Here is a 24234-nt window from a genome sequence, read left to right on the forward strand (position 1 = left end):
TAAGTTCTTTAACTTTTATTATTATTTATCTTTATTATAAAGATTATCTTTAGATAATCTTTTTAAGTTCTAAAACCAGTAACATTGCCTAATAAATGATGTTCAACTAGAAAGAGAACTTCCAGGTTCCCCTTTGCTTTAAAGTATTGGTTCTGCTGTCTTAAGGAGGCTACTGTGAGGAGCAAATTTTAATCTTAGTTACTGTCTGACTTAGAACACTGTAGCAATCATGTTTGCCAGCACTATGTGGTCTCAAGCTAATACGCATAGATTATGAGATTGTAAATTGTTCTTAAAATTCAGTTATATAAGAAATTTGGTTTTGATGGTCTGGAGAGGTTTTGCACAGACTACACAAGGCAGTAGTTTTGAGAAAACTACTAACAGTTCTTGGCTCCTAAACCACATATGCAGCTAGCTGCAATTTGAAGGAGCAGAGGTGAACTTAATTGGCTTCAGGTCCCTGAGATTAGTTGCAAATGAGGAAATCAGAGAAGCACCTTAGAATTAAGATTAGGGCAAGTAGTCTTGATGGTGACTGCAGCAGCAAGGGTGGCTTTGGGCAAAAAAAGCATGTGAAAGGTATGTTTAGTCTTGTTGAAAGAGCATTATTTTTATTGTGTTTTAGATTTTAAGTATGCTGTGTGTTGAGGTTTGGGTTGTCAAAGACAAGAAGTGGGAGTTTTTTTGATGTACCCCCCCATAGTTTTTGTGGGGTGGATGGAACCCAGCTTTGTAGATACTGTACAAATGTACAAATTTAGCTTGTATCTTGAAAAAGTAATGCGTCCACAACTAGTAGCTTAAGAAAGGAGTAAAGAGAGGTGGTGATACTGTTATTTGGTGTGTATGCAGATGTACAGGCATAGGTAAGTGCATTCCAATTTATGTGTCAGCTTACAAAAATTGGTAAAACAAAGAATTACACTAGGATTTTGTGCCAGAGTCTGATACTTCAGGGTTATTGCTATAGGGCTACTCTCTGTTCTTAAAACTGCTTTCTTTTGTGATGGTTAAGACAGAGTATTTGTTGCTTTCTGTTCTTTAGCATCATGTATTGCTGCATAACATTTGAATGGCTTATTTTGGTGCTTTGTGTAGTGTTATTTGCTCATAATGAGCTGTTATTGTGAACTTAGCATGGTATGAAGATATTTGGCTTTCCTACCTCCTAAGACTTGCCTGAGAAAGATGGTCTTAATATTCTGCAGCTCTGAATAGCATCTGTTTTGATTCTCTTCAAGTTTTGTTGCTTTTTTTTTTTTTCCCCTTGTTAATTCTGAATTAACAGTTGTGATTAAAACTGATTCCTATGACTTTAGGTACTGTGCAGTTTCACTGTGCATCCCTTCGGGTAACTGTGTTTGACACACACCATTCAGCTAGTGAAATGCAGCAATACAGGCAGAGAACTCAGCTGCTTTGGTGTTAGGTGTTGTTGCAAAGGAGCATAGCACCTCCTGTTAGAGGCTCAGCAGAGGTGGATGTGCTCTTCTTAGAGAGGTTTCTTTCCTTTCCCCAAAGGTAGCATGTAAGGTAAAAAACTTATCTGGTAGCATCCAGGTAAGAATCTCCTCTTTCAGTGGGGCTAGCTTCTGTTAATCCATTTATTTTTATTGTAATATTGTTATTGTATTATTCTCATGAGTGCTTTTCTGTTTCTGAGCCACTTAAAGCATGTACTTACTCCAGCAGTGATGCCATGCAGGAGTTGTAGCTGTAGCAGAGGGGTGATACACACTGCAATCCAAACAGCTTTAGGTCTAAATGTAACCTTTTTAAGGTGTAGATGTCGCTTCTTGTGCAAACCTTTTGTTGTGGTTTAACCTGGACATCTCTACCTAGCTGTGCTGCACCAATTAAAGTAGGACCTACTTTAGTACTGGCGTATCGTTAGAGGTTTGTGCAACTGCCTCCATGTATATTTGCTTAATACCATGTGGCTCCTACTGTTTGCATCGTTGCAGTGATAAGAAAAAAACAAACCCGTGTATAAACAGAAAAGTGAGGTTTGTTGTTAAATGTATTCTTTAGTAAAAACCCTTAGCGAGCCATTACGGGCAGGTGTAATGACAGTGACTTTTGCTGCAGCTCTGCTCTCTGCTTTCGTCACGAAGCTTATGTGACTGGGCTTCTCCGAGGCAGGCCAGAACGGCCGTGCAGACGCATATTTCCAGTAGTTCGACCGGCTGTAACTAGCGGGTCTTACAAACAAAAACTATCTTCTTCAATTTGGGGCAGGCCATTCGGTGCATTTCCGCGGCCGGGCCCTTGCTAGGCGCCTGCACTCGCAGGCGCCGGGCTTGGGCGCCGGGCCTCCAGCTGCGTCTCCTCACCTCTGCCCGGGGAAAGGGCACCCCCGTACCCCGATGTGGAGGCTCCGCGAGGGGAAGCCGGTCTAGCTCTGCTGGGCGGAGCGGTCGAGCCGAGCCGCACAGGAAGGGAAATGAGCTCAGGCTCACCGGAAATCCCGCCCGCGCCGCGGCCTGTGTTTGCGCTGCGGGCAGAGAAAGAAGCCGAGCGTTTGCCGTGGCCCAGCCGAGCCTGCAGCACGTAACGGGGCCGAGCCATGTCGGACCAGGTACGAGTGCCGCTGGCCCCGGCCGACCGATCGTCGGGGTAGCTGCTGCTGGACGCTGGGAGGTGGCGCGGCGGCGACAGGCCCCGCAGATTCGGGGGTGCGGGAGGAGCTGCCTGCGCTCCCCCACTCACCTTCCCCAGCTCTAGCGGAGCAGCCCCGGGCTGGCCCCGCGCTGTGTGAAGGACGCCCTGGGGCGAGCGGAGCCGCGGCCGCCCGGGGAGCGCCGGGAGGAATGTAGCCCTCGGGGACTGTGTGTGTAGGGGGGTGCCGATGTTCGGCCTCGGCCAAACTCTGCCTGCAACCCGCCACCCCTCCTCCCCTTTGCTTTAGTCCCCCTTTTCTCTTCGTTCAGGGTGCTTAGCGAGGAGCACGGGGTGGACTCCAAGACGAGGATACGCGGGGGCGGGCTCCAAGAGGGGGATACTCGGGGCCGGGGCTGGCGGCCGGCCGGAGTGCGGCCAGCTTCACAGGGTTCCGGGCCGGGATTGCCGCCGGGGCAGTCCCGACCCTGGAAACCTGGGAGTGCAGCGAGGGGTGAGCTGTGTTGCACAACATTTGTTTCCTTTCGTTTTCCATTCCCCAGCTTCGTGATTGGATGCTCTTGCCCCGGAGCAGGCTTTGTGCGGGTTAAGCGAGACCTCCAGGTCCTCTGTTTGCCCTAGGAATGCAAAAGGAGGGGAGGAAAACCCAGACGTTCTTAGCTGAGCGTTGCTTCCCTAGATTAAACGCGCTGCCCTTCACCAAGACTGTCCTGCCTTCAGTCCTTGTATATCATTGTGTTTCTGTCAATTCTGACTTCTCAACAGGGACTTAAATAGTTCCTTGTACTTCAAGTTCCTGGCTTGTTTGGCATGGCATGCGTACAGTCGTTTGCTTACAACTGTTGCCGTAGGCTATGTGACCTGCTGGTGGGAAATGAAAACATCACTGCGTTTTTAATTTGTGTTCTGTTTTGCTTTATTTTTATATTGCCTTCATGTGGCAGTGTTTTCTAACTTTGTAATGACGGTTTGACTTTGGAAAAAATGTCAGTATCTACAAATCTTTCTTGTAGTGCTGTGAAGTCAGGAATAGTACCGTTGCCAGCCAGGAAATGAAACGTATGAAGAGACAAGGCTAAGATTAGTACGTAGTGTCTGCTTTGAGGAATAGCCGTGATACATTATGACCGGTGAATAGCAACCATTGCTGTATATGCTGGTGGTCTTTCTCCCCGCCCCCAGCTTTCAAGCACAATGCAGCTGGTGAGGATGGTGCTGCTGCCTGTGTCTGCCTGTGAGAGTGCAGTGAGGAGCACAGCTGCTGCCTGCACCCATTAGGACACGTTTCCAGTTAGTAAAATCTGTGAAAGTAGCTGCATAAAAAAAAGAAAGCAAATTCTGTACTAGATTTTATAGACTGATCTTCATGTGACCCGCTCTGTAGCTGTCTGCATTTGTGAACTAAGGCATGTTTTAACACATAGCAGCTTCCATTAGGTAATTCCTTCTCCAGGCAAGTTCAAAACACATACATAGATACTTGTTCTTTGGGACTGCTTGAAGAATGTGAAATACAGTGTATGTGATAACCTTTTGGATACAGATCTTCAAGGGATTTTAATAAGGACCCTGATATCTTTACTTTTCTAATAGAGAAACTAAATGTTGTTATGTCATTCACTTCTGGGGGACTGTACAACAGCTAAACAGGTGCTCAAGTAATAGCATAGTGTAGGGTAACGTAGCACTGTAAATCTCATTCCTCTGTTCATCAATCCTATGGGAATAATTTGATTACCAAAAATTATGGAATGCTCACAGGGGTGTCTTTTTGGCCCTGCAATAAGAGGACATAATTTGTCACCAGTTATGACAATTTTTGGTTTGTCTTTTCAGTATAAATAAGGAAGCGTGCTTGATTTAGTTGCCTGGTTTCTGATAGGAAATTAACTTTTATGATAAGGAAAAATACTTGAAAGATCAGCAGACTTAAATAAAAAGAAAATACCTGTGTTCTTGATGGGATCTTACCAGCAATAAAAAGAATAGTTTTTCCCCTCCTTTCAAGGGTCTCTAGCTGGTTTTGATTTAATTGAATGTAGATGATGGTGTTTTTATCTGTCAATGTACTACTAATAAACAGTGCTGTAGTTTGTATGCACTTTTCCACTCCTTTAACAAATGTAACTATTTACTGTGTTAAGTGTGTTGCAGTCCTGTTCCTCTAGTAATTTTGGTTTTGTTGTTTATTTTTTTTAAAGCTTATCTAAAGTGTGCTGAGTACAGGGTAGGGTTTTTTCAGGTCTGGAAGTTATAGTTTGAGCACTTCAGAAATTTGGAGGAGGAAATTTGCAATATACTACCTTACAGTATTTGTTTTGTGGCTTCATTAGTTGCAATAGCAATACCAGTGTGTTTCATCCAAGATGTGCTTTTTTAGGGTCATGAATTTAATGTTGATATATAAATGTGAGAGTACTAGGAGCCTCATTTTGTGCTATTTAGGAAAACTGTGGAATATGGAGCCTTTAAAACTTAAAGCATCTAATGAAAAGTTAGAACTTGGGGTGCTGTGCTGTTCGTGTTCTGTTTGTGTGATAGTCCTTTTTCTTATATACTGTTTCATGTGATACCCTAAACAGTTTTTTTTTCACCAGTTCTCCTCACAGTGCATGTCAGTCTGGAGGCTTTGCTTGCAGATTGCTGATCCAGGATTTTGTTAGTGAATGCTTGTAGTTTAGTAACTCTGCAATCTCCTTGCTTTCTTTGTTCTTAAGTGGTTTTGTGCTGGCTTTACCATTTGGCATTGAATGGCGCAGTACAGCTCGCTGACAAAATGCAGGGAGCTGTTTCAGACTTGCTGAGTCTTGTTGTGTTCCAATTTCAAATATTTTGGCTTTTTTTTTTTTAAGTTTCAGTTATTGGGATTGTCAACATTGATTTGATCTTACTTCTCTTTAAATTACAGCTCTGTTTGCCCCTATTTCATGGGTGAGAGGTTGCTGGGGCTTTAAACAAGCATCTTTATGGTGTTACGTTTCAAAACTCCAGATCCCTTTGCTTTTTTTCTACTGTTTGCTCCTTCCCCTATGCATGTTTAGTACTAGAGCCCTCCTTCCCTGCGGGTAGGAATCAAAGCCTTATGAGTCATTGCTTTCCACTCATGCTGGCCAGAGGCGCTGTCATAGTAGCTATGATGATTTGTAATACCTTGTACAAGATGATTTATTTTGGAAAGCTCAGTAGGTAGATCTGTTACAATGCACAGAACTCTATCAACTGCTACAAATGCCTCTACTCATGAGATAATGTTGTTACGCAACTTGGTTTTTATACAAAGTAAACTAAGACAGTGACTGATCTGAAATGTCATGTAAAGGGACAGGATGTTCTTACAAGTTCTTTCAGTGATAGCAAAGCAGGAGATAGTTTTGAAGTTACAGACTTCAGATCTATAGATATTTGAATCTCCCCAGTTCCTAGGGGCTGCCAGTCCTGCATATAAAAATTAAAACTGCTGTTTGTGCAAGATATAAGAAAAAGTTGCAGATTCTTGGTTTTGTTTCTCTTTTTAGTCAGGAGTGGAAACTACTATATATTTTATTCCTGCAAATAAGCCCAGGAGGTTAGAGTTTAGATATGTGAGAAAGGGAAAACTTTGGTGGGGAGCATAGCTGCTGTGCTGTGGAAGACTCCTTTCACACTTCACATGACTTGCTTGGAGACCTGAGAGTGTTTGGTTTCTTGAAAGCTTGAGGTCAGTTGTTGGATTTGAGCTTAGAGTGTGATGAATCGGTTCCAGTAGTCCACGTTGTGCCAGGTAGGTATTTAAAAAAAAAAAAAAAACAGTAGTATTGAAACCAGGGTTATCCATATAGAGCCTCTGGGTCAGCTTTTTTGTCATTGAAGAAACTGAATGGATCCGGCTTGAGGCATCGAGTCAAACTGATACAAATAGCAGGCTCCTCTCTCCTTCTTTTCTTCAGATGGATACTGATACAGATAAGGAAGGTGTTTGCAGGCTTTGCTCCCTGCCATTCCCTGAACTTTTTTTAACATTCGAAGGAGTTGTGCACGTTTAAGGGGGAAAGGGAATCTTGAAAAGACCTGCCTGCCATTTTAATACAGAGATAGAGACATATATGGATGGACTTAATACAGAAGGCTAGTATGTGGTTTTGGTGCTTGATCCTAAAGTTCAACCAAAGGATATTTCTGTATACTCGGCAAATGGCCCCTTTAGGGCTGGGTAAACTTACATGTGTTTTGCTTGTTTTGTCTACTGTGTTAAGCAGGAAGATATACAGGAAGATTTGAAGCATGATCAGCAGGGTATCCTTGTTTCTGATTACTTCACAAGATTTCATCGAGCACCATCTGGACCTGAGGCAGTGTCTGTGTAAAATTCCTTTGTGCTGCAGTGGAACATAATTGAGGCCTGATCCAGAATATGTAGTGACAGGCAAGGGATGGGGTTAGTAGTGCCTGATCTCTCACTTATCTATCAGCAGCTGACACAAAAACTTTGATGTCCTTGATTCATGTCTTGCAGAACAAATGTTTAAACCATTTTGCTGGGCTGTAGTGCTCAATGAAGCAAGTGAATCAAACTTGTCTGTAGTCTGTACAATTAATTTTTTTATCCTGAAAAGATATCAAAACACTATAGTTCTTAGAACTGCAACTTTAAAGAATTGTGTACTTAAAACAAACATGCTGGAAGGAAGCTGTTACTTAATGTTGTGTTGCCATAGAAAAGATGGTGACAGACCATCCTTTTGAAAGTAGTGGCTGCTGTTGGTGCAATAGACTGAAAAATGTTTGATTGGTTCACTCTTTTTATGCTGACAGGGTGTCACAAATGCTTACTCTCCTTGTGGTGTTCTTTTATCTGTCAAATATCTGACCTTAGTACACTTCCTGTGTTTCTTTTTTGCAGTCTGCTTGTTGATTAGGAGTTAGTGGTATAAGACTATGCTTATCATTTTTGCATCTCTTATGTTCTTCACAGTGTTTCTCTTCTGTCATTAAACAAACTTCACAGACAGGTAGCCTTTTCATAATACTATGATGCTATTATTTTCACACAGAGAAAGAAAGAAAGAAGATGCCTTCCGTAGTCTGAGTAATAAAGAGGATGACAGCCGTCATGCTGTCCTGTGAAAATAACAGAGTGTTGAACTGTTTTTCTTTAATGTTTTTCCTTCAGGAAGCAAAACCTTCAGCTGAGGACTTGGGAGATAAGAAAGAAGGGGAATACATTAAACTCAAAGTCATTGGGCAGGTGAGTTTTTACATAATTACTTGTTGACATTTGTTGGAGGTATGAGTTTTTGTATTGTAGAAATGAGCAAATGAAAGTTGGTATTTTCAGTTCATTGTGGATCCTCCACTGCCATAAACTACTGATCAATTGCCAGTAAGGTGTGTTAGTATACTCTCTGTGATAGTCTGGTTGTTTTGTGGGGTTTTTTGTTGTTTTGTTTGTTTGGATTTGTGATGTTTTGTCTTCTCAAGGCTTGAGTAATTTATCCTTATGACTCAGGATTTGGTCAGTCTGATCCCAGTCTTATAACAAGGGGACCTGATACATTGAGGGATTAATTTATCTAAGGGTATGAATGAAACATGTTGCAAAATTGATCAGTTGAGGTCTTCAGAGTTCATGGAGTATGCTAAGCAGGAGGTCAACTTTCTTGGACAGGGATAGGAAGGGGATTCTCTTTGTTGGCAGATGATAATGATGGATTATAGATCTGAATTCATGTTGTGTTGGAATGTGAATGCTGAGATTCTTCTTGGACAGAAGTCCTTCTGTGCAAAGAACGCTTATAGCTCATATGGCTTAACTCAGTATTGTTTATTGGGGTATTAGCATGATTGCTGTGCTGTTTTTCCTGGAGACAGATGACTTCAAGTAGGACTCACTCAGACTAGCTTACCTGTTGCTGCTTTAATCAGCAATGACGAGAACACATTCAAAAGCTGAATGTGACCCACATGCTTTTTGCACAATGTCTTTCAGAGAGTGTTTTATCTGTAGCCATTTTCATAGTTGTAGTTATTCGTATCTTATAGCTGGCAGGAAGGACTATAGAATGAGACCTGAGATTTCTCCTTAGGTTAATGATGTGTTGCCAAGTCTGCCTCCATCCTAACTTTTAGATAATTACTTTAATTGAAGTATTTTAATTGAGGTTTTGTATGTATGTATTTTGAAGTGCAAGCTTTAACTTGTCTATTTTGGAATCTTCAAGCAGAAGTCCCCTGCATATGTATGTTTGTGTTTCATAAGTACATCAGCTGGGTAAATATGGAAGCACAGACTGAACCATAAATGTTTTTTTTTGTACTTGTAAATCAGAAACCTCCACAGTGAGCCTAAGGCTATACTATGCCATCTGCTTTTAAATGGAGCTTTCTGTGGAAGTGTATGGTGAATTTAGTGACTGATAAATCATCCTGGAGGTTCATGTTATGATGTACCGAGGTATACATGATGATAGTTAAGCTGCATTTTGTGTTAATTTTACATAAGTTTTTCTTAATGGAAGTCTTAAAATCAGCATCGATAAAATAAGCAATTACTACAAAGAGAGTAACTTTTTTCTTTCCTGTTCTTAGGACAGCAGTGAAATTCACTTCAAGGTGAAAATGACAACACACCTCAAGAAACTCAAAGAATCATACTGTCAAAGACAGGTTTGTGAAACAATGCCACTGTCTTTAAAAGAGAATTTAAAAGCCAAGCACTTTAGCTTTACTTTTCTCACTGTTCTTTCAAGTAAAGACATTTGTTGAGGCAGTTAAGGTATTGTCTAGTTACCAGAAAAAAAACAAACAGGTATCTGACAGTACAAATACAATGGGTCTCCTCATTTCTTCTGACAAGTAAAGGTATTTCTATTTAAGATAAGTTGTGAATTTTGTAGTAACTGTTCAAAAACATGTGGTGGCTGCTCAGAAGATGCAGAAGTTACATTTTAAAATGCCTGGGCATGCATTTATATTTCCTGTAAAATCTCCCATCTCCTTGTGAAATTCCCCTAAAGCTGTAGAATACTGCAGTTCAGGATGAGAGCTGCTTTAGGCATTGTTACAGCCATTGATACGGTAATTGATTAACACTAGCTGTTATGCCTGAAGTTAAAGAAATCTGCAACATTAATTGTGAATGTAGGTGAATAATAACTACTGTTATGGAGCAAAATTAGATCTCCAGATTCAGTGGAGATACTGTGGATTCACTGCTGCTATTTCCAGGAGCCCTGGCCTAGTTTACCTCCAGCTTTGGGGATAGATGCCTTGTGTGGCTTAAAAACTAATATTCTGGGAGTTTTCTTAATGCCTTAAGACAAGTTGAACTTTTCAGTTGAAGTTTTTTGTAGACTGGGTTATTTATCCTGTGCTCTTGAAATAGGAGGAAAGAAAGGATTAAACATCAAGTATCTTTGTAGCCGAATCTAAATGATTGAAATTGTGATTAACTTGAAAACTTGAAGTACGTTCTTGGAAATAATGAATGCAGCGGTCTCACTGACTGATGAATATGCGTATGTGTGGAATTCCTTTTTAAGGAAGAAATAATTATTTGAATGAGCACAGGTGTATCTGTCTCTGGGCTGAGTTCTGGAGAGTCTGTGATTTCCTTCAAGAGTAGTCAGTATGGTTTTTGGTGTCAAGTAGCCTTTCTCTGGTAAAGGAACCACGAACATGGCCAGAGGGGATTGTTGAAACAGTGTGAAGAGCTGTTCTTTCCTGTGAGTTTTTCTGCCTAGTGCTTCTGAGATCTAATTGATGCACAAGACTGGTCATATTCCACTTGCATTTGTTTTGCTCACAACCTGAAAGAGAAGAAAAAGATGATGTGTTTGCCTCATCTATTGAGATGAGGTATGATATTGTGCCATAACACAGGCACGTTGTACCACAGACACGTGGCAAGTTGATTTACGGCTGGGATGCTCCTTTCTCCTTGTTTCAGTCTTATTTCTTTTTCTGTCCCTCAGCTCTGCTCTTTCTTGTCCCCAGTGTAGAGCTTTTACAGAACTGATAATGGCAGAGGTTTCTATTCCTTCCTGTAGTGATAAAAGATTGGGAATGCAAGGATAGGAGTTCATGAAGTAAACATCATGTTCCTCCTCTTGTCTTAGCATCTTTAATAAGGCTGATGTGCAGTTCAGAAAAGACTGGGCCTTCATGTGTGATGTCTTGGAAGGGAGGGTGTAGTCAGTAATTATAAATAAACAAAGATGGTGGGGGGAAGCTAAGTAAAATTCCAAGTTGTTGAGATAGAACTCCAGTGAGACTTTGGAATAAACATGTATTTTAGCACTATCATGCTCCTTGAGTCACTTTGTAATTTATATGGTTGCAACAGAATAGCTGAGCTCTCTGTGTAACAGGAACTAACACTTTCTCTTTTTTTTTTGACTTTCACATGTGTTGCTTCTATTAAAAATGTTTTTCTCGTAAATCCATACAAGTTTCAGTAAGTTTTGTGTGTTTTTTTTCTTGTACATCTGTTCCTTTTTTTAGGGTGTTCCAATGAATTCACTCAGGTTCCTTTTCGAGGGTCAGAGAATTACTGATAATCATACCCCCAAGGAGGTGAGTTTCTTTCTAGAATAAGTGCTACATAATTCCCTGGAGAAACTAAATACCATACTGGTTAGTTGCTATGTTCTGCTAGACTGTTAACCAGAATTAAAGCGTTTCTTTAAATATAGCCAACTTCGTTGACTGTATTTAGTCAAATATACTCTGACTATATTTGTCTAACCTAGGATCTTTAATAAGGCCAGTATGCAGTTGAGAAAGATTGGTTGGACCTTCATGTGTAATCTTGTCTCAGAAAGGGGGGGGTATAGTCACTGCTTATCAGAGAGAAAGTAAAAAAAAGTTACGGGAATTTCCCAGTTGTTGAGCTGGAACTTCAGTGTGACTTTGGAATAAATATGTATTTAATTCACATTTATTAGGTCAAAGTGTAAATAAACAGAAAACTAATTACTTCTGCTCCCTAGTGCATGTCACCAATTGTTATGACAAAGCAGGAAGAAACACTTATAATAATGACCTTCTGAAAAAATCAAACTTGTGTACCTTGAAATTGAACAAGTTACCCTCTTCAAGAGAGAAGTCATAACCAGGTTTTGAGTTGCAAACTGTAGGTCTTTGCTGTTTTGTTGAGCTAGTGGTGTGCTATATATAATTCACGTGGCTATACAGCTCATGCATTCACTGTGATGATGGTTATGTTCCTGTGCATCTGTTGCCTGAGAAAAAGGGGTTTAGGGAAAGGTAAAGCTAGCCACTTCCAGGCTGATGTGTACTGTTCCACAAGTGGATTTTGACTTCATGATGAGGGGTTTTCTTTGACTGATATGTATAACGCTGAAGGAAAAGGACTAAAATCATGAGTGTTGGCTAGTGAGATGGCGACTAAAATTTTTTTCACCTCTTTGATGAATTATGAGGGGACAGAGGAACAAACCATTGTATAACTTGTCTAGGACCTGCTCTGAATTCAGTACACAAGATTTATAACAATTATATGCTGTTTTTTTCTGTTCTTGCAGCTGGGGATGGAGGAGGAAGATGTGATTGAAGTTTATCAGGAACAGACGGGGGGTCACTCAACAATTTAGATCCTTCTGTTTGTTTTCTCCCCCCTTAATCCTTTTTTATTTTTAAATAATAGTTCTTTTGTAATGTGGTGTTCAACACTGAATTGAAACTGGCACCCCATCTCTGGGAGTTTATTTTCAGGCGTCTGGTATTTTGAATTCTCGTGCTCATTATACACTATTGTTTCTGTTTTCATTGTGCTGAACTTCTGTGATCCAGCTGCAGCCTTGCTCCCCTCTTCCCTTCTGCCCTCCCCTTTAGAAATACATGTACACACATGCATTTGTATGTTCACTAGGTTCGTGCATTTCAGGCACGAAGGCTGTAAGATCTGCCAGGTGGGCAAGTGTTCTTAACGACTTCCATATCTGCCCTGAAGTTTTGATGTGTGACTGTTTCACTCCTGGACTATAACTTTCAGTGCGAGATGAAGTTTTTCAGAGAACTAAACTGTGGAGAAATTGTGTATCCATAACTCAGAGCTATTTTGCTTAAATTGTGCTGATGGCCCAATGAAGAAGATTACCAAGTCGGAAATGGAAAAGCTAGAACTGTTGTCATCTGTACCTTGCTCCAGAGATGGCTTTGCTGAAGACATAAAATTGAAAACCCTAACGATTCTTAAATCTTGCCAGAAGAGCCCAGAAGCATTTTAACTTCATATAGCAATTAGTACACGCAGGTATTCGTGCAGGAATGTTCACAGCAGACAACTGGTGTTACTTTGACACTCTTGTTTGTACCTTTTGGCCTGGGACGTGGGTTTTGAATGGACATTGTCTGTACCAGCTTCATTTAAAATAAACAAGAAAAACAATTTTATAAACAACTTGTATTTTCTTTTCAAGTGTTTGGAAATGAGCCAAATGAAAGGAAGTTATAATTAGGGCATGCTTTTCCAGTAACTATATGCTGAAGCCAGGGAAAAAATGTGCCCTTTAAATATACCTCATTAAAAAAAAACAACTAACAACCCAACAACTTTTTTCTGCTTGCCCCAGTGAAATACTTGATCTGCTTGGTTTGCAGGTGACTATTTGAGACTACAATCTGTGTGTTTTTCTTGTTAGAGAATATTCACATACAGCTGCGTAGAACTTTATGCACAAAAGTTAAACTAAAAATGCAGCTTGGAAGGAAATACGAAGATGGTTTTTAATGTTTGCATTTCATATGATCATGGTACCATTAATCTCTCTGTGTCTGTGATGGATGACAAGAAAGAGTTACAGTTCATCAGGCCTCATGAGGGTTGATTTTCATGTTCTGGCTAGTTGCAGGTTCTAAATGGTCAGTTTGAGAGCATGTTACTGGTTATGAAAGCTGAGATGGGAGGTTGCGGGCAGAGTAGTGTGAGGAGAAAACTTCTGCACTGCCCCTGCTTCAGCTTTTCTGCAGATAAATAGGATTCATGTATGGCTTGGTAAACCAAGTTCACTACGAATGCCAACTTCATTTAAAGATGCATTTTAGTGCTGGCATACTTGGAAGAAATTGCATTATTTTGAATTATTACCTTTTGCTGTAAAGCTAGAAATGCATTTTCTTTCATGCTTGTGGTTTGTGTCCTCTTTCCGATTTAATAATACTTTTGTACACGTAGTTGCACTAAGCAATTTTTTTAAAGATTAAAATTTTTGTTTACAAAATATCAGAATATGGGGTTTTATTGAAGTATTTGATGTAATTCAGCTCTTAGGGGGAAGAGGGAATTCTACTGGGATGTAGAACAACATGGCTTCTTTGCCCTTTTTTCCAGTATTCTTTTAGAATAGTAAATACATCTGCTTCAGAATACCAGAAATAAAACAGCCTTGTGATTACGATCAATTCATCTTCTAATTTTAATTTATCTAATGCTCTTGGTAAACAAATTCCCGTTATTGCCCTTCAGCAAATTAGGATCTGAGGCTCCGGAGATGGTAGTTTACTTGGGTCACTCTGGAAGCTGAAGGTGGAGCTGAGAACTGAGTCCAGATCCCATGGGTGTGATGCTTGTACTCTAGTTCCTGCACCATCTTTGCTTCTTACTATTCACTTTCCTATTCTAAATCTGTTTTAATATGCTCATTTATATTAGCTTTCTAGTTGAAGCACTGCACTTGGTTCTCTTGAGACTATGGAGGAGGGTTTCCTGCAGAGATTGAAGCTCAAGGCGAAGAATTCTTTAACCTTGTCCTAAAATGCATCTCTCTATAGGGTGGATAAGGTACCAGTGACAAACTGATCTGACCTCTTTCTCAAACTTGTGAAGCCTCAGACATGAAGCGAGTGCCTCAACGGAGCTGCTGGTCTACAGCAATGTCTGCATTGTTATAACTTGATGGAACAGTAATAACAGGAAAACTCTACTCTGCCTCAAAGATTACTATTGAGAGCTTCATGTAAAATGAGAAGATACATGTGCTACACAGGTGCACTAGTACCTTTCTTAAGGAATATCATTCTTGGAAGTTGAACATTCAAACCTGAGTTTTGAACTCGAGGATTAGACAGACTTGAATTTTCTTCATTTCTCTGGAAGAACTACTACTTTTTAAAGAATTTCTTCCTGAGAAGAATAGAATTTCTAAATCACTCTTAGCTTTGAAGCATGCCTGCAAGTGGGGTTGGCCTTCATATGTTGGAGAAAAGCGGAAAATATTCTTTTTCTCCTGCAGTTTGTTCACATGCTTGCCTACATATTGGAAGAACGGAGCTCAGCTGTTCATGGCTGGTTTTAAGTGTTTAAGAAAAATGGTCGGAGAATGAAACCATCTTCACTGAGTCAGTTATGCGGTGGAAGCTAGTATTTTGGTTCTAATTTTGAAATTGGTATTTTTAGTATTCAGTACAGTGGCATATAAAAGCTGTATTGATAAGTGCTTTACAAAATTATCAGTCTCAACAGATTTTCTTAAAGCTGCTATGTTTAAAGGATTTCTGTATTCTTTTCAGTATAAATATGTCTACATTGTCATCAGTTAAATAAGATTTTGAAATTAAATGTGTGAATTGGCAGGATTTGAACTTCAGTTAGGGTGTCAGATGATGCTAAAACTCAGTCTGTCACAAATTTTGACTACCCATGTATTGTTTCAGAAGCACTACAACTGTGTGCTACTTTTTAGCTTTTCCTACTTTTAAATTGAAGCTAGTCTTAAGAATACAATGCAAAAATATCTGTCCTGACCTATACATCTTTGGTATGCACTTCTGAATTAATTGCTATTTGGGTAAATGTTCTTAAATAAGAAAATCAAGTTCTGAGAGTAATCAATAGAGAGTACTGTAGGAGTTGTGCAAGTCTGAAGTAGTGTAAACCAGTTTTGGTTTTGCTTTTAGAATCAGTACTTAATGTATACTTAATTTAATGAAGTTCAGCTTCAATTTAGAGACTGCAAAATTTGATTTCACCACAGGAGACTCTACAGGAGCTGCCATATGAACTGAATCTACAAATGTTACACTTTCTTATGTAAGGTAGCATTAGAGAAGCAGAAAATAAACCTACTTTGCAAGGAAGAAAATTTCCTTGTAGTTTCTCTGTTGTTGTCTTATTGTTGAATCTGAAATCTAGCCTTTTACTTAAACAGTGGTATATTTATTGCAATTTCTTGGTTTGGAGAATTCTTCCGAAAGTCGGCACTGAGGTCTTCATATCTCTTATAAACTGATAGATGCATTATTTTCTCTCAGCACAAAATAGACCAAAAAATCTGTACTGTGGCACCTCTAGGTCTGTCCAGATTTACTTCTACTGGCTCATAAAACATGAATGCTTGCTATTACTTGTGATCATAGGATGTATACACAGACTACTGGTGAAGTCTGGGGAAAACAGCTTTCTGAATGAGAATAGCTTGAAAAGGAATGTTGTTCTTCTCTTGAATCCGGTTGGAATCTTGAGTTAGGCTGCAATGAAAAGAGTTCACTGCAATGACCTATTCCAGGCATTCATTTATTCTTTTGTAGTTTTCAGGCCTAGCTTTTCAAGCAGCTGAAAATAAGAAAGCACCCATGGTAGGTGAAGAGCATCTTGAGTGTGTTCTACTCAGGTAGCTTCTATTAGTAGTGCTAGTTGGAACTGCAGAGGTTGTTCTAGATCTGTTCTTTGCCTGTAAACATTGTTAAAGCAGATTGCAGACACAGGGCAGGCTTCCTCCTTGGTTTAGGAAGCTGATGCTTTGACTTGAAACCTACACACTCTGTGGTCTCATCACTGGTTCACCCCTAGTTTCTTTGACTTTGCCACAGTGTATATAGTGCCTTCTGAGGCAGGGAGGCTGGACTTCCCCCAGGAGTTGGGTTTAAGCAGTGTTTGGAATGGGCTGGGGAAGAGGATGTTGGCTTATGCATTTGGGGCAGTTCGTTCTATCGTAACAGCAAGCAGGATAGTTGCTAGTGCTGAGCTGTAGGTACTGCATATCTGCTTATCCCTGGTAGTGCTTTGTGGCTCACAAATTGATCTAGGCTTCCTTTAAGAAGGTCTGCTATGCTCTTTGCAATGTTTTGGTATGTGGTATGCAGACTCCTGGGTTCTATATTCTGAGGTGCTGGTAGGAGTGAGTCCTGGAGGCATGCTATGCTGGAATCTGTTCTGATGGACTGTGTAAAAGTAATCATAGTTTCAAGTACGTGGGGAAATCTAGTTGGGCTTCTTTCTGTAGTGTAAAGGGATGTTAAAAACTAAAGTAATTAAAAAATACAGATAAGATATATGTGAATTGCTGATGGAATTTTGGGGAACATTGTAGAACTGGTTAAATAGCGGAAAAACTGCATTATGTCTTGGAGTCTGAACTGAAGGCAACTTAACTCCTGAGGTACCAGTGCTACTCTTCAATGTTAACTGCACTGATAGAACTCCTGACTACAGAGTATTTTGTATAGGCAGGCACTGGGTGTTAAACATGTATTATTACTGAGAAAAAAATAACATCGCTCTGATTAATAGCTACATACCTGATTAAAACCTGTGCTTGTTGTTTGGCTTCCTCTAGAGTTAGTCCAGCATCTTCCTCTTTCTTTATTTGCTCCTCAGCCTCATATGTTGTCTTCTCCTGGTTTCTTCTTTCATACTCCAGGCGTTCTTCTTTCTGTGTTTTTCTGCCTCTTAGAAACAGATCACCAACAACTATTAGTTGCTCACATACTTCCTATTTAGGAAATGTTTTTTTTCATCAATTACCAATAGAAAGAAAATACTGTTATAATACTGATGTTACAAGTATTGTCTCAAATGCATGATTTATCTTAAATTGTAATTAGAGTTTTAAAAATCTGTTTGGCATTTAGTCTTTTTGTGCAACTATTTGTTAGGAGTACAATATCTTCTCTCCCTCCTCCCCCCTACTGTGTAGCTACTGGGACTTGGGTTTTCAGAAAAGGTACATAACAAAAACATCAAGAAATGGATGTTATTGCTAGCATCTTGCACAGTTGCATCACAGCTAGGCTGTTGAATTTCTTCAGGTCGCAGGGTCTCCGGAAAAGGGGACTGTTACCATATCTATTTCATAGAGGAGAAGCAACTGAGGTACTACAAGTTTGGGAGTTGATGTCACAGGAATTCCAAGGCAGACACACAGTCTAAGTCTATGTCTTTACCAGAAATCATCCATTCACATGAATTATCTGCAACTAAAATACGCTTTAGCCTTTCTTTAGACTACCTGCGCCTTGTTCCTTTAGCTGTCTCTTCTGGAACTGCAGAAGCTTTTCCTCTGCTGCTGCCAAATGCATTCCTGTGCCACTTTCTCTAATTGTGACTGCTGCGTCCTGTTCCTGGTGCCTCCACTCTTGTTCTAGTTTCTGTCAACTAAACCATAAATTATTATTAATTGCTATAGCAACTTTGGGTTTGCTGAACATTCTTGCCAGAAGAAGAGCAGGTTCTAGCCCAAAGAGCTAAGCAGATTACCAAAGAAAGGAGAAATTAGACTAAAGAGAGAACCGGTGCTGGTTAGTGTTGCTTCACGTGTCTGGTTGGTTCTGCAAGTTAGTATTAAAAAAACCTAACCCCCAACTACCTTCCTTCACATCATCTGTAAGGGGTTGAAAACCTGAATTATTTTTACATGTGTGTTTTTTGAGAAGGACAGGAGGACTATGGGATACAGGTAGGTGGTTTACGTGAAACAGGGATGTGGAGGCAGAGGATGGAGAAGAGCAGAGTCAGCTAGGAAAGTTCTGAGAACAGGAGCTGGAAGAAAAAATCGGAATGTGTCTTTGTGGAGCAAGAACACAAACCCAGAATAAGAACCCAGGCTACAACGAGCAAGGAGGCAGTGGAAAGCCTTGGCTGAGGTTTAGATGTAAACAGAATAGAGGTCAAAACGGGCTATTTTTGCTGGAGAGTTCACACTGAGAGTAAGGAACATGAAAGAAAGTCGAGGAGGTTCATGAAGCAAAGGAACATTCTCCTTATTTTGGGAACTGGAAGTTATAGAAAATCAAACTAAAGTTCTTCTCCATGAAGTGCTGTTTAAGATAATTTCCAAACCATAACTCAGGGTTCCCAGCCCAGCAGTTTGACTTGAATGCCTACTTGCTTTTCCTGAAATCAAGCAGGGCATGGCACTAATCTCAAAAAATATGTAAGTCAGATTTATCCTTTCTTTCAACCATCTGATTAAAGCATGCCACTTCTACAAATGACTGAACTAAAAACTGTTCAGTCATTTCTAGGTAGGCTGCAGCTCTTAAATCACCGAAGGAGGTCGCTGTTCCTCCCAGTAAATACAGTTCTTGATGAAAAAGTTTAGAAGCAAAGCCAGGAAATAATGTCAGAATGTGTTGTTTTGTGTAAGCAAAACATTTCAAAAGGTGAATAGAAATTTAATAATTATATTACACCAGAGCTTGTTTCTGATACTGGTGGGTTTCCCAGAGCTTTGCCTGAAGTATTTAGTGGTGGTTATTTTTTCCCCTAAAGCTATGTCAGCAGAGGTAAAGAGCAAAAGTGCTCTTACTGCATTTTTTTTTCAGTAGAAAATCTTACATCATTAAGGAATAACATATGTCACTATGAGGTGTCTTTATAACTATGTAGTTGTTACTATGCTGAGGTTTTTGTCAGGGAAAATGATCAGTAGTGGTTTTGGTGCTGTATGGAAAAAGCAGAATGTTGTCTGCATGAGCTGCCTACAAGCTAAGTGCAATTGGTTGAAAAACTGAATTTGTTTAATGACTTTATTGTCAATACTGATTTTTCATTAATAACTTGGAAATTGTAATTTTAGGTCAGTCTCAGAATTCAGAGTAATGATAAATGGATGAAAGTTTTAAAAAGAAGTTACATTAGTAGACATACATGCAACATTAAAGTTAGGAAAAATCTAATATGCTGCTGAAAGATAGAACTTTATGTATGCATATGTTTCAGATGAAAAGGTCTGTGATGTTATCCTCTAGTTTGGAATTTGCCTGAGGGTACTGGTTCAGTTTGCTGGCTCCTTCATACTCTTACGCGTTACTAGTCTTCTATGATATCAGAAAATGCTTTGTGTTACATCTGTTTCTTCATGCTGGAACACTGATGTGTTTGGATGCATATGGGTAGCTGACAAAAAGCAACCCAAGGATTACAGTAGTTCTGTGTCATGATTCCATTCTAATGTTCCTGTCTAAAATGAAAACATTATCCTCACTAACCACATCTCCACAGTGTTTCTTTGTTCCTTTTCCAGATCTGCCTTCACTTTTTCCATTTGTTCCTGCTGCTCTTTATTTCTGTTCTTGTTCTTTCTTCTTGTAGCCATCACCCTTCTGCCTTTTCTGCTCTTAGTTTTTCCTGTGCAGATTTATCTTCTTGCCATTTTCCAGGAGGAATCTGAACAAGAATATAATTAATAATGCACTTAGAGTTGACTTTCTGTGTATGATGATTTACCTGCTTTTACCTGAGATTTTAAATTCTTGAAAGAGATATGCCTTATGTGCTTATTAAGGTACATTTGACTTATGTGGGATTTTTCCTGTCACTTTGGCCAATAGTGCCCGTTTTCTCTATATAGTAAATGTTTTACTACTTTTTTTTCCAGTAGGCATTCACCTTTGTGATATCTGATGATTCTTAAATTAACTTCCTCGTATTTAGTGTCCCAATATGTTTCTACCTAAGCTGTATTCTACAGACCTCTGCCAGCTTCATATTTTTCCCTGTGTTTTTCCTCAGTATTTTGAAATTGTAACACATGAAGGGGCAGGCACAGGGGTTATCATCTAGTCCCAAAAAGTGACCACTTTGAGGAAACAGGTAAAGTCTAAAAAAGCCTGAAAGCCTAGTAGCTGATCGGTCAGCTAGAGGATCACTATGGTGAAATGGTGAGGCTACACATGGGTCTGTAGTTCTCTAGTTCTAAACTAGAACTGAGGAATAAGTTTTCCAGGAACTGCGGGGATTTAAGATTCCGGCCTGGCCCATCTTAAATGCCAGACCTTTTTACCTTGGTCTGTGCTGTCCCTTTAAAGGAAGGCATCAGGGAGCGCTCCTTGCTCCAAGTTTCCTCTGGGACTGCTCTAGGAGGTTGACGCTCTGGGAATGGCGGCTTCGCAAGCCTCGCAGGTGAGAACAGCCGCGGATCTGCTATGTGAGCGAAAGCCTCCTTAAAGAAGGACTGGAAAAGGTGAAGTACAGACAGTGTGTATGGGAGCCTGCCTGGGCTCCCTGTCTGGCTCAATGTCTGCTGGCACTTCCTGAGCAGAAGCTCCAATTAATGGTAGGTAGGAAGGACACCTTTGAGTCTGCCTGGCCTGAGGAGGAGGTTGATACTTCACCTCATGTGAGGTGAGAAACCAGCATGTGGAAGACATGCCCTTGGGGAGGATCTGAGAGAGCGGGCTGGTTGTGTGTTGAGTGGAGGGGCAGCTTGAGCTCACCTGCTGCTCCTGTCACCCTCAGCCGTGCACTGCCCTGGCCTGCTGCAACACCTGCAGGTGGGAGCAGTTCCTTTCTCCTGTCAAGTCGACCTGCCAGAAAGACTCCAAGAGTGATGGCTTCATCACAAACCTGCATATGTGGATGATGCTCAGGTAAATAAAAACAAAACCAAGCCTGTTACTAAAGAGGATGAATTAATGCGGGGGTGACCTGAGCTCAGCTGCACCTGTGCTTGGGGTGGAAAATGAGCTTGGGCTGCTGAGGAGATGGGTCTGGTGAGGGGCAGTGAAAGGGGCCAGACCTCATGTGGGGAGGTGCCCCCTGTGAGGCTGTGGGACCAGAAGAGTGAGAGCTGGCTGGGGATAGGAGCCTCAGTGTCCCGTGCCCTGGGAAGGAGCTCCTTGTGCTGCCCCTCTGAGGGGAAGCCTCTGGGGATGGAGTGTGCTGAGGGGTATGTGGGGCTGGGGAAGCACCTGTGAGGAGAAGGGCCTGGCTCTCCCTCAGTGAGAGGCCGAGACGCCCTGAGGCAGCAGCCATCTTGTGGAGGGCTTCCAGCAGGGCTGCCTTGCTGCAGTGTCAGGTAAGGACATGCTGGGTGTTTGTTCTCATTTTTGTGTCCCCATTGCATGGGATTTGCTTCAGCACATATCCCTGCCCACGTTTGCAAGCACCATTTCTCACCTCCACAGCCCCACTGCTCCCTCCCACCTGCTGCTGTGTGGGTGCCACTTACCGGGGTGACCATTGAAGGCAAGTGGCCTGAGACAAGGGAAAGGCCACAGTTGTCTGCATGGGGCTGTTTGTCAGGGGAAGCCGCTTCTTCTCTGTGAGGAGAGTGGGTGGGATGGCTGCTGCCATTTGCTTCCCCAGCTGCCCTCTTTTCCTGTTGGCTTCTGATTGCCTTGCTCTGCCTTTTAGCCTTCTTTACGTAGGTCCTTTCTTCCCGTGGTGCTCTTCTGGTTCTCCTGGGAAAACACAAAGCTTTCCAAACAGAACATGGCCAAATAACTGTCAAAATAATACATTGTTGATGTGGGTGATCTACTTTTGGATGCTGTGGATACTGTGGTGATTGTTCATTCAGAGTACAAATGTTTCAGTCTAGAGGAAATCTGTTCTTTCTGTCAATGTGTTTGGTTTTGAATTTATGTAATTTTTGTAGTGGGGAAGTGTCAGAACAAATCATAAATAGAATCAAAGTGTTGTGTTTTCATCTAAATCTTATTCTAGGTAAGAAAATTTCTTCTGTGATACAATTTCTTGGCTCTTGAAACTTATTCTTGGTCTTTCTGCCTCTGTTATGTTTCCTGCTCCACCTGAGTTAATCAAACATACCAAGAATTTAATTTTGAATCTTCATTGTTATGGTCAAAAAGGTGTAACAAATGCATCAGCAGGACTGTAATGAACTGCAGACAGGAAAAGAGAGGGCAAATGCTAATACTTTGATGCATACAGCTAGTTAACCTGTAATAAATCATCTTGTCCTTATCAATATACTGCTGCTCTGACTGCTCTCCTAAAGGCTGATGCTCTTGGCTACCTGTCTAGATTAAATGCTCACTCACTTAACTTAGTCTCTTCTGTGGATAAACAGTAGAAGGCCATGATATCCACCAGAAGGAAGCTGCAATATGAGACAGGTGAGTTGTGAGCTTTGTGCTGCCTCTGGCCTATGGGTGAACTTCACACAAGTTTTTTTCCTGTCAAAAGTCTGCTGCCTACAGTGTAAGGCCCAAAATCCACCCAACCAAGAGTGGTTGTGAGGTACCTGCATCTTTCTAATGCAGAAAAACATGCCTAAATAACCTCAAACCACGTTTATTGTGAGTGCATGCTCTAGTAGACATACTTGGGGAATTTCTGCTTTACAGGTGCAGTCTAGGGAGGAAAAAAAAAATCTGTCACATCTGCTTGTTAATATGATTTGTAATCCTTGAATTCTGATGCAGATTAAAAAGAAACAAAAAACTTTACACTTACTCTAACTGTAGTTAACATGTTTCTGTTAGTGGTGCTTGATATGTCTTGTTTGAGACTTAGTAATGATGAAATTAGTTTTAATAACAGTTGATTACACCTCACAGAAGCTACAAAATAATCCTTAAATACAAGAATTTTCCCTGATCTTTGATTCTGCAAGCAACTACCAGGCAAAAGCACAAAAATAAAGTTGTCTGGACCCTCTTTTATGGTCTTTTGAAGAAATTGTCTGTAATATGATAGTCCTTTATATACCCTTGCTAGCTCTTCCACTGAAATAACTAGAAAGGTGCACATAATGATGTATAAAATTACGCTAAAAGGCCTGCTTTTTGTTGTTAACCTTACCTATAGCCTATTCTACATTATGGTGTTCCCAGTCTTTATTTTCTGTTCTTTTTCTGCATTTTTGGATGCTGGATCCATCTTTGACAACTTCAGTCTGATACTTTTGATTTAGTTTAGTGCCTTCAGCTCCCACATCCTAGACACATACCATCAAAGGGTACATGCGTATGATATACAGTGGTAAATGGTGTCAGTTCATCTTGTAGCGAACAGCAAATGCTGGGATTGTTGTGCCAGTTTGTTAATTACCTCACAGGAGTTGCTGGTAAGAGAATATTCATATCTCTTCAGGATTTGCACACCTAAGACTTCACCATAACTGCTGCATCCGCTGTTGCATGAGCACCCCAAATGAAATGTATTCCTGTGCTACTGGATATAAAATTCTGCATTAAACCCTATCTGAGACATGAAGACAACTTCAGGTTGCTCTGTGTACTCACTGATGGTGAATAGCTGAGGAGAAGATAAAGGAAACTATTTTCCTCTATAAACTGCAGCTTAGGATTTGTGCTAAAATCTAAACCAGTATCTGTTGATTGTATAAAGAATTGCCATTTGCTCTACGTGGATTGTTGGGTTTTGGTCTTGTCTATTGTCTGTTGTTGATGTAACTGCTCCTATAATTCTTATTAATACTAGATTAGCTGTCTGCTGTGTAATGGAACCCTCCTATTTCACTTTATCCTAAGACCAGTTGTTGGACCAGTGAAGGAAAATGGACGGAATCTCAGAACATACTTTGAGCTGGAACTTGTTCTCTGCTACTCCAGCTGTATTTTTTCAGTGCAGCTGTCCCTATGGAGGGATTATAAGGGGTTATAAGGAAGAATGGTGTTCTAGCATTA

At 40.6% G+C, this 24234-nt stretch overlaps 1 protein-coding gene and 1 long non-coding RNA gene across 3 annotated transcripts; one reads left to right on the plus strand and one right to left on the minus strand.

Moving 5' to 3' along the window:
• The first annotated feature begins 2424 nt into the window (after nucleotides 1-2424).
• Nucleotides 2425-13021, plus strand: SUMO1 (small ubiquitin like modifier 1). 2 transcript variants are annotated; one of them, XM_061456104.1, is made up of 5 exons: nucleotides 2425-2581; nucleotides 7772-7846; nucleotides 9187-9264; nucleotides 11101-11172; nucleotides 12144-13021. In XM_061456104.1, exons 1-5 carry the CDS (start codon nucleotides 2570-2572, stop codon nucleotides 12210-12212), a joined length of 306 nt encoding a protein of 101 aa, XP_061312088.1. In that variant the 5' UTR covers nucleotides 2425-2569; the 3' UTR covers nucleotides 12213-13021. The 2 variants fall into 2 exon arrangements, with proteins under 2 accessions (XP_061312088.1, XP_061312099.1); XM_061456115.1 differs by having other exon boundaries at nucleotides 12491-13021.
• Nucleotides 3834-19951, minus strand: LOC133270662 (uncharacterized). The gene is made up of 4 exons (XR_009743866.1): nucleotides 19828-19951; nucleotides 17847-17992; nucleotides 17137-17286; nucleotides 3834-3935 (listed from the first exon to the last, which is right to left on the minus strand). It is a non-coding gene; the product is annotated as an uncharacterized LOC133270662 (long non-coding RNA).
• Between the last annotated feature and the right edge of the window lie 4283 nt (nucleotides 19952-24234).

This window comes from Pezoporus flaviventris, unplaced genomic scaffold (assembly GCF_033815535.1).
Source record: "Pezoporus flaviventris isolate CSIRO_AGI_PZ_B2104156 unplaced genomic scaffold, CSIRO_AGI_Pfla_v1 ptg000001l, whole genome shotgun sequence".
NCBI classification, from domain to species: Eukaryota; Metazoa; Chordata; class Aves; order Psittaciformes; family Psittacidae; genus Pezoporus; species Pezoporus flaviventris.